The sequence below is a fragment of the Elgaria multicarinata genome, chromosome 22 (genome assembly GCF_023053635.1).
Source record: "Elgaria multicarinata webbii isolate HBS135686 ecotype San Diego chromosome 22, rElgMul1.1.pri, whole genome shotgun sequence".
NCBI classification, from domain to species: Eukaryota; Metazoa; Chordata; class Lepidosauria; order Squamata; family Anguidae; genus Elgaria; species Elgaria multicarinata.
The window spans coordinates 1,110,378-1,130,589 of record NC_086192.1 but is presented as its reverse complement, the minus strand read 5'-3'; the positions used below and the strand labels follow the sequence as shown (position 1 = coordinate 1,130,589).

The 20,212-nt window shown below is 52.6% G+C and overlaps 1 protein-coding gene across 1 annotated transcript; it reads left to right on the top strand.

Annotated features, from left to right (window-relative positions):
- The first annotated feature begins 2,503 nt into the window (after window positions 1-2,503).
- On the top strand, window positions 2,504-18,959 carry UNC119 (unc-119 lipid binding chaperone). The gene is made up of 5 exons (XM_063146776.1): window positions 2,504-2,666; window positions 15,666-15,779; window positions 16,231-16,333; window positions 16,905-17,077; window positions 18,792-18,959. Exons 1-5 carry the CDS (start codon window positions 2,504-2,506, stop codon window positions 18,902-18,904), a joined length of 666 nt encoding a protein of 221 aa, XP_063002846.1. The 3' UTR covers window positions 18,905-18,959.
- Window positions 18,960-20,212: the final 1,253 nt, after the last annotated feature.

The following is a 20,212-nucleotide window of genomic DNA, read 5'->3' as shown; positions in this document are numbered from 1 at the left end:
GGGAGCATAAGGTTGGCCCTATCGGAATGACAATACACAAAGCTATGGTGCAGCCACACTTGGAATATGGTGTGCGGTTCTGGATGCCACACCTCCAAAAGGGTTTCACAGAGCTGGAAAAGGTGCCGAAAGGGCAGCCCACCCACATGATGGAGGGGCTGGAGCAACTCCCTGGGGAGGAAAAGTCACGCTATTTGGGGCTCTTTAGTGTGTGGGGAAGACGATGCACGGTGTGCAGGGCTGGACAGAGGGGGACCAGTTGGCACGAGCCTACGAGTCCCGCTGGGCAGAGTGGCTTGATTTTTCTGTTGTTGTTGTTGATGAATTTGCCCAAAGAAAAGCACTTAAGCATTTCTGAATGTGAAGAAGTGATGTCTTATATACATCTTGAATAAAGGCGCTTGCCATGACCTTTTTTATAAATTGTTCTAGTTCATATTTATTTATTATTTATTTTATTACATTTATATACCGCCCCCCAGCCGAAGCTCTCTGGGCGGTTTACAACAATTAAAAATAGTAGACATTAAAAGTATACAAAAAATTTAAAAACATAAAAAAGTATAAAAACAACAACAGTATTCATTTAAAACAACAATTTTGGGGTCCATTAAAACAAACTTAATGTTATTAAATGCTGTTAAAATGCCTGGGAGAAGAGAAAGGTCTTGACCTGGCGCTGAAAAGATAACAGCGTTGGCGCCAGGCGAGCCTTATCGGGAAGATCATTCCACAGTCGGGGGGGCCACCACCAAAAAGGCCCTCTCCCTTGTTGCCATCCTCCGAGCTTCCCTCGGAGTAGGCACTCGGAGGAGGACCTTAGATGTTGAGCGCAGTGTACTGGTAGGTTCATGTCGGGAGAGGCGTTCCATCAGGTATTGTGGTCCCAAGCCATGTAGGGCTTTATAGGTTAAAACAAGCACCTTGAATTGGGCTCGGAAACATATAGGCAGCCAATGCAAGCGGGCCAGAATCGGTGTTATATGCTCAAATCTTCCTGTTCCAGCTAGCAATCTGGCCGCCGCATTTTGCACAAGCTGCAGTTTCCAGACCGTCTTCAAAGGCTGCCCCATGTAGAGGGTGTTGCAGTAATCTAATTTGGAAGTTACCAAAGTATGGAAAACTGAAGCTAGGTTATCCCTGTCCAGATAGGGGCGTAGCTGGGCCACCAACCGAAGTTGGTAGAAGGCACTCCGTGCCACCGAGGCCACCTGTGCCATATGTATTTAGAACTGATTAAAAAATACTTAATGAGCAGTTTGAAATGGGGGCCCACATTTCCTATCTGGCCCGGGACTATGACCAGCCAGCCCTGACGGTGTGGAGGGACGGCCTTCTCCTAATGCTAGAATCTGATGGGACTCCTCCCACGAAACTCATGGGTGGATGTTCAGAGAAGAGGAAGGACTTCTGAATACAGTGCAGAGTTAAACTCTGGAACTCCCTGCTGCTTGATGTAGCAACGGCCAATTCCTGGAGGCGGTGGAGTCGATCTGTGTGCTACCTCCTATATTGGGGTGTGTAGCTCTGAGGTACTGTCCTTTGAGGCCTTGGGCCTCAGATTGACTGACTTTGGATGCAATCCTAGGCATGCTTAGACAGAAAAAAAGTCCTAAAACTCCCAGCATCCTCCAGCCGGTTCTGTCACTCCTAAGTCACCCCAATTTGATCTCTGCAACAGCCCTGTGAGGTAGGCTAAGACAGCATGATTGGCTCCAGGCCTCCCAGAGAGCTTCCTGCCTTTGTGGGGATTTGAACCCTGGTCCCTCAGGTCCAGGCAGTGCCCTGCAGATGTATTGGGCTGTGAGGCCTATCATTCCCAGCCAGCACACCCTGTGGTCTGGGGGATAATGGGACTGGTTGTCCAACTGACCTGGAGAGCATCAAGTTGGGGAAAGACGTCTGGATTCCAAACAGTTCAGTGTACAGGCCACTCTGTGCATGGCCAGAGGCCATCTTGCTCTTTCACAGCTGCCCTTCCTTTTGTGCCTCAGGTGCTTCTACTCGCATCATCACCATTAACTGATTCCTGCTGCTTGTTTTGCATTACATTGTATTTTATGCTTTGAAAGAGTTGTCTCGTATTTTACAGTTTTAACAGTGTTTTCATGTGGCCGCTTAGTATTTTGAACTGGTCGTAATCTGCTCAAAGAACGTTAGTTATTTGGACAAAATTTAAAAAGTCAATCTTTTAAAAATTATTTTCAAATCTTCACAACATCCCTGGGAGGTAGGGCAGGCGCAGACTTGCGGCGTCCCCCCTTTCCACCACGGCGCCCGCAGGGCGGGGGCGGCGCTCTGCACGTGCTCCGAGGCGCCCTCCCCCTCTCCCCTGGGCGGAGGCGGGCCGGGGGATTTGCGGCCGCAAAGGCGCTTAGAGCGCGCGGCCGGGCCTGGCTGAGCGAGGCCGCCGCCGCCGCCCGCCGTGCGCGCCGCATTCACTCGCTCCTCCGGCGGCGGCAGCAGCAGCAGCAGCAGCAGCAGCAGCAGCAGCACCGGAGCCATGAAGGTGAAGAAGGGCAGCGGCGGCGGCGGCGCCGCGCCCGGGGCGGCCAGCGGAGGGGCGGCGGCGGCGGCGGCGGCGGCTCCCTGCACCGAGGAGGAGCTGCTGCGCAAAGCCCTGATCAGCCCGGAGGACGTGCTGGGGCTGCCCAAGATCACCTCCGGTAAGCCGGGCGAGGCAGGCCCGCAGGCCCGGCGTGGCGCCCGGGGTCCACCGCCTCCGAAGCGCTCCTCGGGGCTGGCCTGGGCAGGGAAGGAGGAGCCTGGCCCGCGGCGGGAGGGGGTCTCGCCCCCCACCCCCGTGGCTGGGACGAGGCGGCTCTTGGGGCGCCCCCGCCCCTCTCTTGGGGCTGCTCCAGCGCGGACGGGGGAAGCGCCCCCTCCGCTCCCCCCGCCTGGAGCATCCTGTGCCAATCAGCCTTCCCCAGCCGGGGAGGGGCGCGCGGGGGGGGGGCTCTCACTGTTCTGGACTTCAGGTCCCATCAGCCTCAACCGGCAGGGCCGGTGCTTGGCGATGCTGGGCGTTAGAGCCCCGCACATCTGGTGGCTGGGCCGGATTCTGTCGCGGCTTTCCCCCCAACCTGGTGCCCTCCGGATGTGCGGCACTCCAGTTCCCAGAATCCCCAGCCAGCAGACCGGGGTCAAGGAGTGTGCACGTAAAGCTGTGTCTGGGGCAAAGACGCCTTCCTCAGACCCAGGGACAAAACAGACACGAGTCCCACGTACTTGCTGCCACTGGGCAGTGTAGTGCATTGGCCTGGAAATGGCCCGCCCTGGCTGGTTGTGGTTCTGGTTCCCCTTGGGGCAGGGCGAGGGGCTCCAAACCCCCCACCCCCAGCTGCTCTCTTAGGCTGGCTTTTAGGGAACCCGGACTGGGTGTGGGTCCCTTTCCCCTCCTTTGCTCTTCAGGCATGTGGCATGAAGCCCACATGGATTGCTTGAGTGCATGGGCTGGCGGTGTTGCTGTCATTGAGGCCCTGGAATGCTCCTGTCGAGGAGTTCTGCTGGAAGTGGAGGCTGGCACTGGCCCTCCGGCTGCACTGGGTGCTGAAGTGTTCTGTCTGGGCCTCGCACTGCGTGGACGTGGGCAGGCGTGCATATAGACGCTGACCAGAGGCCAGGCTTGACCCAACAGCGCCTCTCCGTTCCCAGCAGCTTGGCTGGGTGGTGAGCGCTTGCTCTGGAGACTTTGGGACCAGCCCCGGCCATTCGCAGGGTGAGTTCTGGGGCCCTGCGTGCTCCGGGCCAGATGCCCCCGTCCTCCTGGGTCCAGGCAGTGGGACTCCGGAGAGGAGGGTGGCACAGATCGAGGTCTGGGAGCTGAAGTGGGCACGATCCCAAGGCCCTTGGCGCTTCTCTTCCTGAACCGAGCCAGCTCCCCCCCCCCCCCACGTGCTCTTAAGTGCTGAGATCTCCCTTGCCTGACGGTTTCTTCTTCCTTAAAGTCCGTCACACACACACACACATACCCCACACGCTCTGTGTCCTGGTTGCAAGATCTCGGATTTGACTTCCTCTACATAGTCGTTCAAGGTTTGTGTTTACAGGAAAGCACTCCTCTGGATTCCTCTGCTTTGCTCTAGCATCCAGCCGGTGTGCAAGTTTCCTTGTGTTTCCCAGACGCAGGATGGGCTTCCCTAGCCTGGGTTGGACTACAAGTCCCATCAGCCCCCAACCAGCAGGGTCATTGGGGGACAGCCCAAGGCCACCTCTCTTGCCCCCCCCCCCCCTCCAGCCTGGCCAACTCTCCATCTCGCCCAGGGCTGGACCTGGGTTCGGAGGTGAATGGGTTGTAGCTGCCCTGTGGCAGACAGGGGCCAGGGTGATTGCTTGAATGCCCCCCCCCCCCCGCCCGCCTAGGCATTGATGGCTACATGGCCCTGCAGTATAGAAAAAAGGGTATTGTCCTTTACAAAACAGGCTGATATCGACAAGACAAGAGTTAAGGAAAATGGTTGTATTTACTAAATACTGTCATGGTCGGACCATTTCCTGGTGAGATTTGAGCCCACGGCGTTACTACCCTCCTGCAAGGGTGAGGGACCCATTCGGATGGTCTGCCCCAGGAGACTGATGGAATCCAATGGATTTCTGAATGCTCTTGGGGATTTTCCAGTGGAGAGAGCTGGTGATCCAGCCGAGGCCCTAGCCTCACTGTGGAATGGTGAGATGCGGAGGGTCATCGACTTGATCGCACCTGAGTGCCCTCTCCAGTCCTGTAGAGCCCGCTCTGCTCCTTGGTATACGAAGGAGTTGCGGTCAATGAAACAGTTTGGACATCGGCTAGAGCGCAAATGGCGCAAGACTCGAAGTGAAGATGACCGAGCACGCTGTAGAGCGCATAATCGTGCCTATTGCGTGGCAGTGCGGGCAGCAAAGAAGGCTTATTTTGCTGCCTCCATTGCGTCCTCGAGTAGCCGTCCAGCGGAGCTCTTCCGGGTGGTCCGGGGGCTGCTAACATCCTCCCCAGCAAATGGGGCCCTGGCTCCGTCAAGGACCCGCTGTGACCTTTTTGCATCACACTTTGAGGACAAGATCGCTTCTCTCCGCAGCGAGCTTGACGTTGTTTTTAGTGCAGCTCCAGTTGAGGTGTCCGAAGCCACCATCTGCCCAATTTTGTGGGATCAGTTCCAGTTATTGCGGCCTGATGATGTGGACAAGGTGCTTGCAGCAGTGCGACCAACCACTTGCCCTCTCGATCCCTGTCCCTCCTGGCTTATAAAAGCAAGCCGAGGGGGTCTGACTGGGTGGGTCCAGGGGGTGATAAATGCTTCTCTCCGGGAAGGGGTGGTCCCTGCTGTCCTTAAGGAGGCAGTAGTGCGACCACTCCTGAAGAAGCCCACCCTGGACCCGATGGTATTAGGCAACTACCGCCCAGTTGCTAACACTCCTTTTTTAGGGAAGGTACTTGAGAGGGTTGTGGCGGAGCAACTGCAGGCGCTTTTGGAGGATACGGATTATCTAGATCCATTCCAGTCTGGGTTCCGATCTGGTTACAGGACTGAATCAGCCTTGGTCGCCCTGATGGATGACCTTTATCGAGAGAGGGACAGGGGGAATGCAACCCTGTTAATCCTGCTCGATCTCTCGGCGGCTTTTGATACCATTGACCATGGTATCCTCCTGGATCGACTCTGCGGGATGGGCATCGGAGGCACTGTTTTACAGTGGTTTCAGAGAGTAGCATTGGGTGACCAGTCCTCGGCCTCCTGGCAATTGAGCTATGGAGTGCCGCAGGGCACCATCTTGTCCCCAATGTTATTTAACATCTATATGAAGCCGTTGGGAGCGGTCATTAGGGGATTTGGAGCTAAATGCCATCAATACACTGATGACACGCAGCTCTATCTCCCTGTGACAACTGAATCAGGTGAGGCTGTGCAGGTCCTGGACCAGTGCCTAGACTCAGTAATGGGCTGGATGAGGGCCAATAAACTGAGACTGAATCCTGGCAAGACGGAAGCCCTGTGGGTGAGTGGTTCCTGAGTCCGGGAGACAGGCTCACTGCCTGTTCTGGATGGGGTTGCACTGCCTCTGAAAGAACAGGTTCGTAGTTTGGGGGTACTCTTAGACCCGTTTCTGTCGTTGGGGACTCAAGTAGCCGCCACGGCTCGGAGTGCCTTTTACCATCTTCGGTTGGTTCACCAACTACGGCCTCTCCTGGACAGGGATAGCTTGGCCACGGTGGTACAGGCATTGGTAACCTTAAGATTGGATTACTGCAACGCGCTCTATGTGGGGCTGCCCTTGAAGCTGCTCCGGAAGCTGGAGCTAGTGCAGAATGCTGCAGCTCGGCTGTTGTCTGGAGCTGCCCCTTTCCAGCATGTAACTCCTCTGCTGAGGGAACTGCACTGGCTGCCTATTCGCTACCGGGCCAGGTTTAAGGTTCTCGTACTTATGTTCAAAGCCCTAATCAATTTGGAGCAGGATACCTGACAGAGCGCCTTCTCCCCTACCAACCTGCCCGATCACTGAGGTCATCCAAGGGCCTGCTCCTGGTGGTGCCACATAGATCCATCCTCCGACTGGAATCCACCAGGGGAAGAGCCTTCAGCGTGGTGGCCCCCCTCCTGTGGAATTCCCTGCCCCTGGAGGTCAGGCAGGCGCCAACCTTGTACTCCTTTCAGCACCTCCTGAAAACATCTTTATTCCAAGAAGCCTTTCTTTAACATGCAGCCTTGGATTACTGTTATTGCTTCTTTTAAATTTTGTTTTAACTGTTTTATTCTGTTTTTATTTTCATTTTACCTTGTACACCGCTCCGAAATTTTTCAATGGGGAGCGGTATATAAATATTCTAAATAAATAAATAAATAAATAATACTATCACCAATGCTTGACAGCTATAATGAACATTGGTACACATTGAAAGTGCAAAAATAGCACATAAAAACTAATAAGAGCTGTATAATATACAAGTATACACCAAATATTTTAGAACAGAATAGTTAAAAACAGGTCAAACGTGTTTCGACAGAGGTGTCTTCCTCAGTGAACCCTAAATAAGCAGAGCTCCTGTGTATGTATGAAAAAGGGCTGACTCCAGTTATAAGGAGGCCCAAGGTTAAACAGCCAGTGTCGCTCCTATAAACCTAATTACACCAGGCTCGATATCTCTGTTGCTGACTATGCTTCACTGCTGTGATGGGGCCTTCTGGTCTGAAATGTTTTAGGCCATGGGCACATTGGGCCGTCTGAGACTCTATCTTGGGCACTGCCACAAAATGGCTGCCACGGGAAGCATGGCAAAGGGCAAGTCATCTGCCCCCAAGGCAGAGGAGGGGGCTGACACCCCCTCCCCCAGCTTAGTGGCTCTGTTGACCCCACGATTTTCAGCGCCAACAGAAACCTCTTTTGCAGCTATCCCGGCTGCCAGTAACAAAATGAGATTTGTTTTATTTTTTAAAAGGTGTTTGTGTCGGGGCGAGGGGTGGGCAGCCAGGGGTGCATTTGTCCCTCTGTGCTGCACGCTGCCAATCCCTGGTCTGATCCAACAGGCCTCCGCTGACGTCCTTCCGAGGAGCAGGCCTTCTTTCCTGTCCTGCTGGAGACATGAAGAGGTGCCCTGGACCTCTCTCCTGCCCGCCTTCTGTTTGTCTTCCGTCGCCGGAGGGAACTTCCTCTCCTCCCTCTCCCGGCGCCCCTTGGCTCAGCCTCGGTGTCCTCCAAGGGGATTAAGCCACAGGTGGGCCAGGCACCTCCTCCCCTCTGACTCACCCTTCCAAGCCTCACGCAAGAGCCCGATTAACCCAGATTATTATGGGGGCGGGGAGGAGAGCGCCGTTGGGGTGCAGCCGCTTTTCCCAGCCAGAATGCCCTCCAGACTACAACACCCATCATTCCCCCTTGGAGGGCATCCCGGGTGAGGAAAGCCGCTACACACAACGCTGTGCTGCTCTCCAGCTGTTTCGGCCTCCTGATTCTCAGAGGGCGCCACATTGGAGACGCCTGTCAAACTGGGACGCTTGAAACCGCCTACCCCAAGTTGGCGCTTCCCAGGTGGGCTGCACTGCAACCCCCAACATCCCCCCCTCAAGATAATATCTGGAAGGCACCAGGTTGCAGAAGGCGGGCTGAGAGCATTTTATCACATCTAGCACTATATAAATGACGATCCGGGGGAACGTCATCTTCACTGTAGTTAAATTTATAGCCCATTTCCCCACCAAATAGGCTGCTCAAAGTGGCTTGGACCAGTGACTCCCTACCTCATAGGGTTGTTGTGGGAGGGGGCGGGCAGGCGTGTGCTTGTGTTGTCACTTGTGTTTAATGTATTTGCTTACTCTCGTTTTTTATCAGCGATTGTAAGCTATATCGAGCACCGATTGTTGGTAGAAAGACAGGGCACAAATCCAGTCCATCTGCCCACCTATCAACCCATGATCTACCTTGAGGTCTTTGGGGGAAGGGTGGCAAGGCTGTGCGTATCATATGCCCATCCTCCTCCTCCTCCTCCTCCTCCTCCTCCTCCAAATATGTCCTGCCCGCATCCTACCAACTGTTTAGCCATCCCTGCTTTCTGTCCCTTCCCAGTACAAATCTCTCTGCATTCGGGGGTCAGAAAGGGTTGCGTGGAAAGGGCCCCTGGTCTTTGTGGAAAGAGTGACGACGTCGGTGCTCACATCTTTGCAGAGGGAAACACGTCGGGGCTCTGGGAATCCCTGGTCGCTGGGACGGACCCCGAGGTGGCCCCACGCGCAGGCGCCTCCCTCCTCCCCCCCCATCCTTTTTTCCTTCGCAGATCAACTCCCTATTTTTAGCTCCTCCGTCCCTGTTGTATCTGAGCTGTGGCAGCCCACTAACGAACTTATCTTAGCCAAATCCCTCTGAGGTAGGGAATTATCTCTCATCACACAGATGGGAGGTTATGTGTGGGTCTGGGTAGGGGCGGGGGGGATTCGCCAGGTGGCCCCGTGTCGTCCAGGTGAAACTCTTTGCGTTTCCAAAACTACCTGCTGCTCTTCCAAAGAGAAAAGTTTGGTACGTTTTGGGGAGATCCTCACTCAGTCATAGCACAGATACCACGGCAATATTTCTATCTATCTATCTATCTATCTATCTATCTATCTATCTATCTGTCTTTAATAATGTAAAGTGGTTTCTTTTTCCTTATGTTTGTGTGTATTGTTTTTTTTAAAAAAATTGTCATCACACAGTGCCCATTTTACAGATGAGGAAAATAAGTTCAGGGAGTGCAGCCACCCAAATTTGCAAAGTGTTATTTTTTCCCCATTTGTGATTTCTTTTACCCTTTCATCGTAGAGCACCCATTTTACAAATGGGTAAAATGGAGGCTGACAGGCAGCGGCTGCCTGAGTTCACACCCGAAACGCTGCTCATTAGCTCCTGTGCAGCATGCAAAAAAGATGACCATGCTCACAATAGTTTACAAGGCAGGGATCCGGCCAAAGGAGAGCAACTGAGAAAGGAGGCTTTGGGAAAAGTCAGAACATTTTCCTGGGTTCATGGTGGAGGGGAATTTGGCAACCAGCAAGACGGATCTAAAACCTGTATCAGGAGAGGGGAGAGAAAGCAGAGGTGTTGATGGACTTGTTTGCATACTTTTAAGGAACCTCTGAATGCATCTCCAGAGATGTCCAGTGGGCCCCTGAGCTGAGGATCCTCAGTGGCCGCCATGTGTAACCATGCGCATATCTCGGTTCCTGGGGGGACCAGTAACCCAGGAAACCCATAATTCTTTTTTTACTGCTGCTGCTAGCCAGCTTGGGTGCTCTGTGAAGAAAGGTGACAGTAAAAAAAAAATATTGCCACACCCTCCTCCTCCCCCTCCTCCTCCTCCTCCTTCTCCTCCTCCCCCTCCTCCTCCTCCTCCTTCTTCTTCTTCTTCTTCTTCATCCTTGGTCATTATTTTTCTATTTATTTATTATTACATTGATATCCCTCCTTTTCCCTTCTTGCAAGGAGCCTAAAGCAGCTTCCACGGTTCTCCTCTCTGTTTGATTGCTACAACAACCTTGCGAGGTAGGCTGGGCTGAAAGTCAGGGACTGGCCCAAAGTTGCAGCTGAGCAGGTGCTTGGATCCGGGTCTCCCAGTCCAACGCTGGTTTGGGGCGAAGCGTGTTGTCGTGGCAAGTGTGGGGGGCGGGGAGTTAAAAGGACCAGGAGGTGGCAGGAGACAGGAAAGGCAGCCTGCTGCCATTGGAGAGGGAATGGGCTAGCACTGCTGCGCTGGTAGGGATGAATACCGTGGCCCGCAGTTTTGGAGGCGCCTTGGGGGCATAGCTGTCACGCCGAGCACCTGGGCTTCAAAATGCATCATGGCACCACTGGGAGGGGGGCAGTTCCAGCTGAGGAACACTCAGTCGCCCCCAGACACGGAAAGAGTGTCTTCCAAACCCTTTTGGAGTCCCGCACGGAGCCTCTTGCTCTGGTGTGGTTGACTGGGTCTCTGCCGTGACACCTCTTGCCACTGGGGGTTCTAAAACGCTTCTCCTCATTCTTGCTTTTTAAAACGCTGGCTGAGAGGCGGCACGGGCTGGATTCCACCACCCGGTCCTGACTCTGGTTGTAGATCCACGGCGTGGGGCCCTGCCCTGTGCAAATGTCGCTGATGGGAACCTCTCCTGGGTGGGGTTTCCTTCCTCTTCCTCTCTGGACCAGCTTGAGCCAGCTCAATCGAGTCTGCTTTGAGGTTCCGTTTTGCTCACTGCTGCTGCTGCTTCGTCTCCGTTCCGAAGACGCTCTAATCACTGTCTTCCACTGTGTGTGTGTGCTGGTCTTACACCTGGCTTATGCCAAGCCAGAGGGTTTTAAAATAGCCCCTCAGCTTAACATTTGTTAAACCACAGTCCTGCATAGCCACTGACCCACTTTTCTCTCCCCTCCTGTGCACCGATTCTCTCCTGAATTTTCCTGGCTTACCTAATCGCACTGTGACCCGACAGTGGCCAAATGAAACAAACTATGGCAAAGCATACCCCTGGCTTAGAGACGGTTTCCAGATGGCACTAATCGTGGTTTGCCTATTCAGACGTCAGGAAAGGGATAAACGTGCTACGTGGGTGACCACACGAGGGAGGGCCTTTTCTGCAGTGGCCCCACACCTCTGGAATAAGTTACCATTGTGGGTCTGCCAGGCTCCGTCATTGCAGGCTATTAGGAAGGCCCGGAAAATGTATTACTTTACTCCGGCTTTCCCCTGATTATGTTTTGAAGCTGCAGTCACGTGTTGTAGGTTTTGTTTTATGCCGGGCGCTTGTTGTTTTTGAAAATGTTTGCTGCTGTTTCTGTTTTACTGGTTTTTTGTTACCCACTCGGCTTTGATTGTGTGAGCGTTATCGCTGGGAAGGCTTCCGTCCTGATCAGTGGGCATGCAATAATGACATCAAGGAAATCAAAACATAAATAACTCAAGAGAATCTGTGCACCAGAAGTAAGAAGGGCGTTCCTCAGCTATCTTTCCCCAGATCGGTGCTTCGCTCCTGGATTTGTCCGTTGGTCCGTTTAGTCCTGTTTGCTCCGCAGTTCTTCTCTGTCTCTGGTTCCCCAGTTCTTCCGGACATTTGGCTTCTAAGAGTTTTGCTTTCCACACTTGGGAAATCCATCGCACTGACGTCACAGAGGCCAGCCGCTCTTCCTGCGCATTAGCTGGCCACATGCTCAAATGGAACTTGACGGGAGGCCACACAGCCAAGCGGCTGGCTCAGGAACCGTGTGCCTGTTTGCGGTGGCGCACCCCAATAAAACGGCAAATGTGTGCAGAGCCCCCTGAGTTGCCTATGGGGTGCCCTTGCCCACTGCCTCGATAGGAGCATGTGCTTGCAATAGGCGCTGGTGGGTGATGTGTGGATGGCACATGGCTGGCTGGAGCAGGCTGGGGAAGGATGGAGTAGGCCGGATTGCAAGGCCCTGATCTGGTACATGGAGTAGAGAGGTTTCTGTGGAAGAAGGAAGAGGAAGGACGGTGTGGGGAGAAACACTGGCCATGCCGCTTCCCAATTTACTGGTCGCCCGTGACTTGGTGCCGCTCTCTCTCCTGGCCCGGCCGCTGGCACTGTCTCCATAGCAACCCCCGGCTGCTGAGGAAGGGGAGAAGACTGTTGCCATGGAGAGCGCTGCTCGGTGAAGAGAGGGTGCTCAGCCCAGAGGCTGGTAGAAAGTCGGTTTCCAGATGTTTCGGACTTCAGCTCCCAGCATTCCTGACCATTGGCCATGAGTGGGCTAGATGGAACAACTATTAGGTGGATTCACAGTTGGCTACAGAATCAGACTCAAAGAGTACTTATCAATGGAACCTTCTCAAACTGGGGAGAGGCAACGAGTGGGGTACCGCAGGGCTCAGTCCTGGGCCCAGTGCTCTTCAACATTTTTATTAATGATTTGGACGAGGAGGTGCAGGGAACGCTTATCAAATTTGCAGATGACACCAAATTGGGTGGGATAGCTAATACCATGGAAGACAGAAACAAACTTCAAAGTGATCTTGATAGGCTGGAGTGCTGGGCTGAAAACAACAGAATGAACTTTAATAGGGATAAATGCCAAGTTCTAATCCAGGAAATAGAAACCAAAGGCACAGTTACAGGATGGGGGATACTTGGCTCAGCAATACTACAAACAAGAAGGATCTTGGAATTGTTGTAGATCGCAAGCTGAATTTGAGCCAACAGTGCGATATGGCTGCAAGAAAGGCAAATGCTATTTTGGGCTGTATTAATAGAAGTATTGCTTCCAAATCGTGAGAGGTACTGGTTTATTTATTTATTTTATTTATTTATTACATTTCTATACCGCCCAACAGCCGGAGCTCTCTGGGCGGTTCCTCTCTATTCGGCCCTGGTTAGGCCTCATCTAGGGTATTGCGTCCAGTTCTGGGCTCCACACTTCAAGAAGGACGCAGACAAGCTGGAGGAGGTTCAGAGGAGGACAACGAGGATGATCAGGGGTCTGGAAACAGCCCTATGAAGAGAGACTGAAAGAACTGGGCATGTTTAGCCTGGAGAAGAGAAGATTGAGGGGAGACATGATAGCACTCTTCAAATACTTGAAAGGTTGTCACACAGAGGAGGGCCAGGATCTCTTCTCGAGCCTCCCAGAGTGCAGGACACGGAATAACGGGCTCAAGTTTCAGGAAGCCAGATTCAAGCTGGACATGTTAGAGCAGTACAACAATGGAATCAGTTACCTAGGGAGGTTGTGGGCTCTCCCATACTAGAGACCTTCAAGAGGCAGCTGGACAACCATCTGTCAGGATGCTTTAGGGTGGATTCCTGCATTGAGCAGGGGGTTGGACTTGATGGCCTTATAGGCCCCTTCCAACTCTACTATTCTATGATGGCAGGGGCTGATGGGAGTTAAAGTCCAAAACACCTGGAGCTTGACCTTCTGCCCACCTACTGGTCCAGTGCATTTCTGTTTAGGCCACTTTTCAACACACATGACCCCGTGGAAACTCACCTACTCGATGTGACAAGCTCTTTTCTATGCAAATTCACCTAATTGGCATGGGGGGAATTCCCACAGGGGACTTTGACGATTTCCTGAAATCTCACATCGCTAACCCTTCCCGGAGGCTGTTCCTTCTCGCAGCTGTAGCCTGGCACTATTTCTTCCTGACCCCTTGCCGGCCTCCCCCTTAAGAACTCGGGGCCGGTGGACTTTGTGCCGCTCTGTCCAGATGGTCCACTTTGCAGATGAAACCTCCTAACCTTGTCGCCGGAGAGAATTAGACTCCAGTTAGAACGCTGATCCTCCAGCAGACTTTGGGCGGGCCAGATCCGCCATCTCCTCGGGCGTCCGAGAAGGCAAAAAGGGGGGGGGCAGGGGGAGCACCAGCACGGGGCTAAGAGGAAAGCAAAGCTCTGACACTCAAGCACAAAGATTGTGATTTCTTCGGCCTGACACCTTTCCGTTCAGATCTTTGTCAGGAGCGTCGTAAAGCCAAAATGTCCTGCATTTTCCAAGCGCCCTGGAAGCGTTCTGTGGCAGAGTGTTTAGGAAGGGCAGAACTATTTGGGGATGTGTGACTTAATCCTCACTCCTGGGACTCATCCGACCCGCAGAGACTTCATGGGTTCTGCCGGGGTGTGTGTGTGTGTCTCCTCAATTAAGGCTTCAGTGAACCATGCTGCGGTGGGGGGCGGGGGGAGGGAATAAAGCCTCTCTTTTTTTTTGGTGCCCTCCTTCCTCTTGGGCTTTTGATGCCTTGGCTCCGTTTCAGATTTAGATCTCGTAATGAGCCGTTCAATCAGGGATGAGGAATCCAAGGGCTGGGTTCCATTTCGGAGGACCTCGGGGGCCGCCTTTCAGTAGTGGGCGGAGCCAAAGGTAGGGCAAAGGGGGTGGAGCCCCAAACACCGGTGTCTTTAGTTTAAAGCTCTTGCTGGCATTAAAAACCCACCACCCCCCGTCTTAGGAGAGACAGTTCGATGTTTTAGCATGGAAGAACCACACAACAGCCGGGCAACCACCAGAGGATGCAGTGCAGGAGAATCCATGGGCGGAAATGCTTTGGGTGGGGCGGGCGGGATGACATGCTGAGGGGGACTTGAGTAGTGGCCGGACCGGGCGGACAGAAAGGCATCGTCACTCTGCCTCCCGAGCGGGTGGTAGCGGTATAGTTCAGAAGAAAGGGAACGTTGGCAGGAGGGGCGGTGGAGAGCGTAGACAGAGAGCCAGAAGTGGGAAGTGGATTGTGGGGCAGGGGGAGAGGACAGCCCAGCCCAGCGTCATGAAGCAAAAGCTGATTGGAGGGGATTTGTGGGCGTGAGGCACGAAGGGCACAGCTAGAGAAGGCTCTTAGAACCACCTTGGCCAAGCTGGTGCCCTGTGATGTTCTGGGCTACAGGCCCATCAATCCCAGCCAGTGGACTACAACCCCCATCATCCCCAGCCCTTAGGGAAGCCGCCCCATGTCTGGGGAGTGTGTGTGTGTGTGTGAGAATTCTTTTGCTCTATTTCGGTGTAGCAGGCTTAGGGGCTGCAAAGCAGCTTATGTTTTTTGCCCTGCCCGAGGGCAAAGCCTCTTAGAGCTGAAAAGGTGTCCGCAGCATCCAGCACGGTGACCAGTCGGTTTGTCTTTGGGGCGTCTGGAAGGTCCCGATCCAGGAGGCAATGGCTTCTTTAGTACGTCTGCGTGGGTGCGTGGTGAAGCCGCGCCTCCTTTTGTAATGAGAAATCCTTTTCTGGCGCAGCTTGGCCGTACTTTCTCAAGAACAAAGCCCCCAAAGGCCCCCTCCGAGGGGCCACCCCAGGGCTGTTTCTCCAGGGTCGCAATCTCTCCCGGATGGTTTGAGAAAGATGGCCCAGCTTGGGCTTTGTGAGGTTGCTCTGATGGAGGGCCTCCTGGCTTTGTAATGCGTTGCATCTGATAAAAGGGTTCTTCATGGGCGCCTTCGAGGATGCGCACTCTTTTTGCATTTTGCTTCCTTTTTGTGTGTGTGTAAGTCTTTGCATCCATGAGGTCTAGAAACCTGTTCTCGCATAAATGAATCCTACGCCCCGTACTGCATGTGTTTTGTGGTTGCCAGTGGTGCTGCGGCATAGATACGAACACAGGTGTGTGCCAGGTGCTACGGGTGCACTACCCATCCGCTGTACAGGATTGGGGGGAGGCAGAGTCCCTTATCCGCGGGGAGCGGATAATAACTTCTGAAATCATAACTTCTGCCTTCCTCTTGACTCAACTCTTGTTTCTCCTGCAGACTACTTGTGCACCCCGGAGGAGAATGTCTACAAGATTGATTTTACCCGGTTTAAGATCCGAGACATGGAGTCGGGCACGGTCCTGTTTGAGATCACCAAGCCCCCGGCTTTTGGTGAGTAAGCAGAGATTGTAAGCCAGCTAACGCAACTCCCTGACGTTTTCTCCCCCGCACCCCTCCCCCTTTTTTCTTGATCGGCTTTTTTTTATTTAAGTCCCCTTTGATTTAGGTATAAATCATGCAGCGGACAGGGGGAAAAAATGCTGGCGGGGATGATGGGAACTGTAGTTTCAGCACACCTAGAGGGCGTCGGCTTTCTCCCTTTGATCCTGAGCATTCGTGCGTTTGAGCCGTGGCCGTCAGGGTTGTGGGCCTGCCCCCAGAACCGGGCTCAACCCCGTGGGATGACCTCCGGGAGAACGACCGTGTGCAGAGGGGAGGTTTTGGGGTAACCTCCCCTCTTTGTGAACTGCCCAGAGAGCTCCGGCTATTGGGTGGTATAGAAATGTAATAAACAAACAAATAAATAACCAGTCCCCCTCTTGTGCCGTTTTTTCACTTCCAGAGCGTGAACACAGCGATAAGAAGGACGTTGACCCCAACGCCGGCCGCTTTGTCCGCTACCAGTTTACGCCGGCGTTTCTTCGGCTGCGGCAGGTGGGAGCCACGTAAGTCAATGGGCAGCACTCGGAAGAACCTGGTCCGTGGCAGGGGGTGACGCTTGGGTGGTCCCACGAACCAGATGAGTTTGGAGAAATGCATCTTTTGCAGCGTGCAGAATGGGCTGTATCCAAGTGCAGCTTGTGCACAGGAAATGCTTTCCTCCCACGGGATTTTGGGAAGGGTAGTTCTGCGTGGACTGGAGCAGTGGAGGACTGCAGCTCCGAGGTCAGTGGGGTGGCGAATCCACTGTTTCAGTCACAACCAACCAGGCCTCTAAAAATGCTCTCTGATGTGCTGCTTCCCCCCCTCCCCATGCCTTTGCATCGCTACCGACTGCGGAGCGTGGAACAAAGCTGGCTGCACGTTCTTCTCAAGAGTAGGCAAGCTGGCTCCTAGCTGAGGAATATATATCTTTTTAAAAAGTATTTCTGTTGCTACCCCCGCCTTTCCACCAAAACAAGGGTGCTTGAGGCTGGTCACGATAATGGATGGAGTAAAAACAAAAATCCAGTGTCAATAAGATCTCTCCCCTCGTTTTAATATTGGCCCTTTGCCTCCTCTTTCTCCCTGCCGCAGGGTGGAGTTCACAGTGGGGGACAAACCCATCAATCACTTCCGGATGATCGAGCGGCACTATTTCCGGGACCAGCTTCTGAAGAGCTTTGATTTTGAATTTGGCTTCTGCATCCCCAGCAGTAAGAACACTTGTGAGCACATCTACGAATTCCCCCAGCTCTCAGAAGACCTCAGTAAGTGGTGCCCTGGGTCTCTTCTCTGTGGCTTGGCTCAGGTTCTCCTGCGGGGCGGGGGGGGGGGATTCCTGGGGATGTGAGAAGCCGCTCGTTGGTCCCCCTCTAGCGATGCGATGGCTGCATCTGGGTGTTGGGCCACTGAAACGGTTCCCCCCGCTTTTGTGCGCATCCCGCCTTCCCCATTTGAAAAGATTGAAATGGTTGAATAATAGAAACTAGTGGTGGCTCTGAAGTCAGTGGGGCGGTGAATGTGGGACTAGTCAGAACTTTTAAGGAGCTTTTCCCAGGTGCTTCTAACTGGCTCCATGTGGAGTGGGGAGGAATAGGTTGTTTTACAAATCATGGAATAGTAGAGTTGGAAGGGGCCTGTGAGGCCATCCAGTCCAACCCCCCTGGTCAATGCAGGGATCCACCCTAAAGCATCCGTGACAGGTGGTTGTCCAGCTGCCTCTTGAAGGCCTCTAGTGTGGGAGAGCCCACCACCTCCCCAGGTCACTGGTTCCATTGTCGTACTGCTCTAACAGCCAGGAAGTCGAAGATGTCCGGATGTACACCCTCTGGTAACATCCTGTGTTTGAGGCAGGGCAATTTCATAACCAAAGCTTCACTTGGAAGCATCCAAATTTATTTCTTTTTTTAGAAGGCGAGATTCCTTTATTATCCATTTCAATGTTGGATCCGTGGGATTTCAGTATTTTGCATTGGAACGTCTGTTTCCATTTTAGCTCTTTGGATACAATAGTTTACTATGAATAAAAGTGCCCATGGATCTCATGGATTTCCCCAGGCATTTAGCAGTGTGTGATGAGATTTTAATCGATCCTGGATCTGTTCTTTAAGTTTGGCTGATTGCTGAAAGGTTGTTTTTAGATGCAAGTTGTCTTTGTGCATATTGTCTGTTGTATATTTTTGTGGTTTCAAATTTCGCATATTGTTTTTAACGTTTTAATCTTTTGTAGACTGCCTAGAGTGCTTTGTTTATGGGCCAGTATAATAATAATAATAATAATAAGCAGACAGGCACAATACAGCTGCAAAGATAATTCACCAACATCTGGCCAACAAATTCAACCTTATTAAACAATCTATACCATGCTACACATACTTACCCAAAACAATCTTGAAAAATGCAGATCATAAAATATACTGGGACAGAACAATTCATATGGAAAAGACAATACCTTGCAACTGACCAGACATAACAGTTGTAGACAAAACAGAAAAACACACTTACCTCATTGACGTAGCAATACCTGAAGACAAAAAAGTTGTAGAAAAGGAAGAGGAAAAGACAGAAAAATATACACCAATGGCCATGATAGTTAAAGAACTTCGAGAAACAGGAAAAGGTTACAATTCCATTAGTCACATCAGTCACCGGCATCCCATCGTTTTTTTTAAAAGAAAACCTTCAGAAACTGGGCCTACCGAAATGCACCCACACCAACATCCAAAAAGCAGTCATACTTAAAAAAAACATGTTCAGTAGTCAGGAAATTTCTGAATCAAAAGACAGCACAACTTGGCAAAGCCCGTCATGTCCATCTAGAAAAACTGCCACGAACAAGAAGAAATAATAATAATAATAATAATAATAATAATAATAATAATAATTTCCCCCCTTCTTAATCTTGTCATTTGAAGGGCAGGCATTCCTTTGATCGAACTCAGGGTGGGCAAACCTGATTGTGTTGCTTCTTTCTTTTCCCAGTCCAGGAGATGATCCTTCACCCATACGAGACTCAGTCGGACAGTTTCTACTTTGTGGACAACAAGCTGGTGATGCACAACAAGGCAGATTATTCCTACAGCGGCGGGCCGTGAGCGCAGCGGGAAGCACCCTCTCTGTTCCCTGTAGAAATGGGCCTGGGAGGCCCCCCCCCCCGGGTGACTTCGGCACAGAGGACCGAGAACAAGAGGACTCTGCGAGGAAGTTATGGACAAAATTAGCCAAAGTTTTTACTCTTCCCTGAGCTTCTGAGGCAACCCCCCTCCCCGCAAACTTGTGGGGGAACTTTTTACACCACCGAGTAACTCCTTAGTTGGCAGTCGCTTGAGGCTCTTGCAGTAGCTCTGTGTTGTCAACCTGAGCCCAACGGGGTGTGTTTTTCACCCCTCTCCTCCTCGGATCCATGGGTGTGCGCTCTCCCGTTTTTAGGCTCCTCTCCAAGAGCTTGTGGCGGTCTAACCAGATTTGTCTCGGAACTGGCAAAAGACGGGTGTGAACTCCCAAGACGGGGCGACCCCTTTGGATTACAGCTCTGAACAGTCCTCGGGGCAGAGACCTAAGTTCCGTTTCTTTTGCTGATGGCTTCCGATGTCCGTTCTGGGGAGCAGAGTAGAAGGGGAGGACGTTAAAGCAGCAGATCTGGAGGTGTGAGCTGAGCTTCTTTGGGGAGGCCGGGGCAATTGGCAAGCACAGGCTGCAGGGTGGGGTGTTCACACGACCCCAAGTACCAAAACAACCCCTTTCCGTACAATGCTGGCCTCCCTACTCGTTACCCCATCTCTTGCCAGGTCTGTCGGGGAACGCGAATCCTTTGTAGATTTCTTTTCTTTGCAAACGCTCCTATAATAGTCGGAGGGTCTCACTCTAAGACCTGTTTTCTTCCAGCGTCCTTTGAGCTGCTTCTCACCAACCCCAAAAAGACTAGGACCGATGATGTTTCCTCCTTTTGTGGCATTTGCAGGAGTACCTGCATCTATTCTTGAACCCATAGATGGAAGTGTGCTACTAATCCCCCTCTTTTTTCTTTTTTCTTTTAATGAATGAAATCGACACCTTCACTACTTGGGTATCCTCACTACTTCCTGGCTCCGGCCACCTGACCCTGGAGAGGAGTCATTCGGAAGGAAGCGTCTGGCCCTGCTCTTTCCTCACCCTGGGGTGGGAGCCAAGCTGCAAAGGCAGCCCTCTGGCAGGCAGCACACACACACCCCGCAGCTCTGCCGCCTGCTGCTCATGCTCTGCTCCCACCCTCTCTTGCCCTGCGCTGGACTGCTCCTAGGACCCTACAAGGCTTCCAGAAGTAGTAGTAGTGAAGGGAGATGCAGAATTAGGGAAGGGCAGTTTCCCAGTTTCCTCCGTCCACATCTGTGCTTTCTTTTTTGGAAGAATTCCGTGTGTGTGTG

Coding starts and splice junctions, on each gene's coding strand:
- UNC119 (XM_063146776.1), top strand. CDS start 2,504: ATGAAGGTGAAGAAGGGCAGCGGCGGCGGCGGCGCCGCGCCCGGGGCG. Junction 15,780..16,230: donor CACCAAGCCCCCGGCTTTTG/GTGAGTAAGCAG, acceptor TTTCACTTCCAG/AGCGTGAACACAGCGATAAG. Junction 16,334..16,904: donor CTGCGGCAGGTGGGAGCCAC/GTAAGTCAATGG, acceptor TCCCTGCCGCAG/GGTGGAGTTCACAGTGGGGG.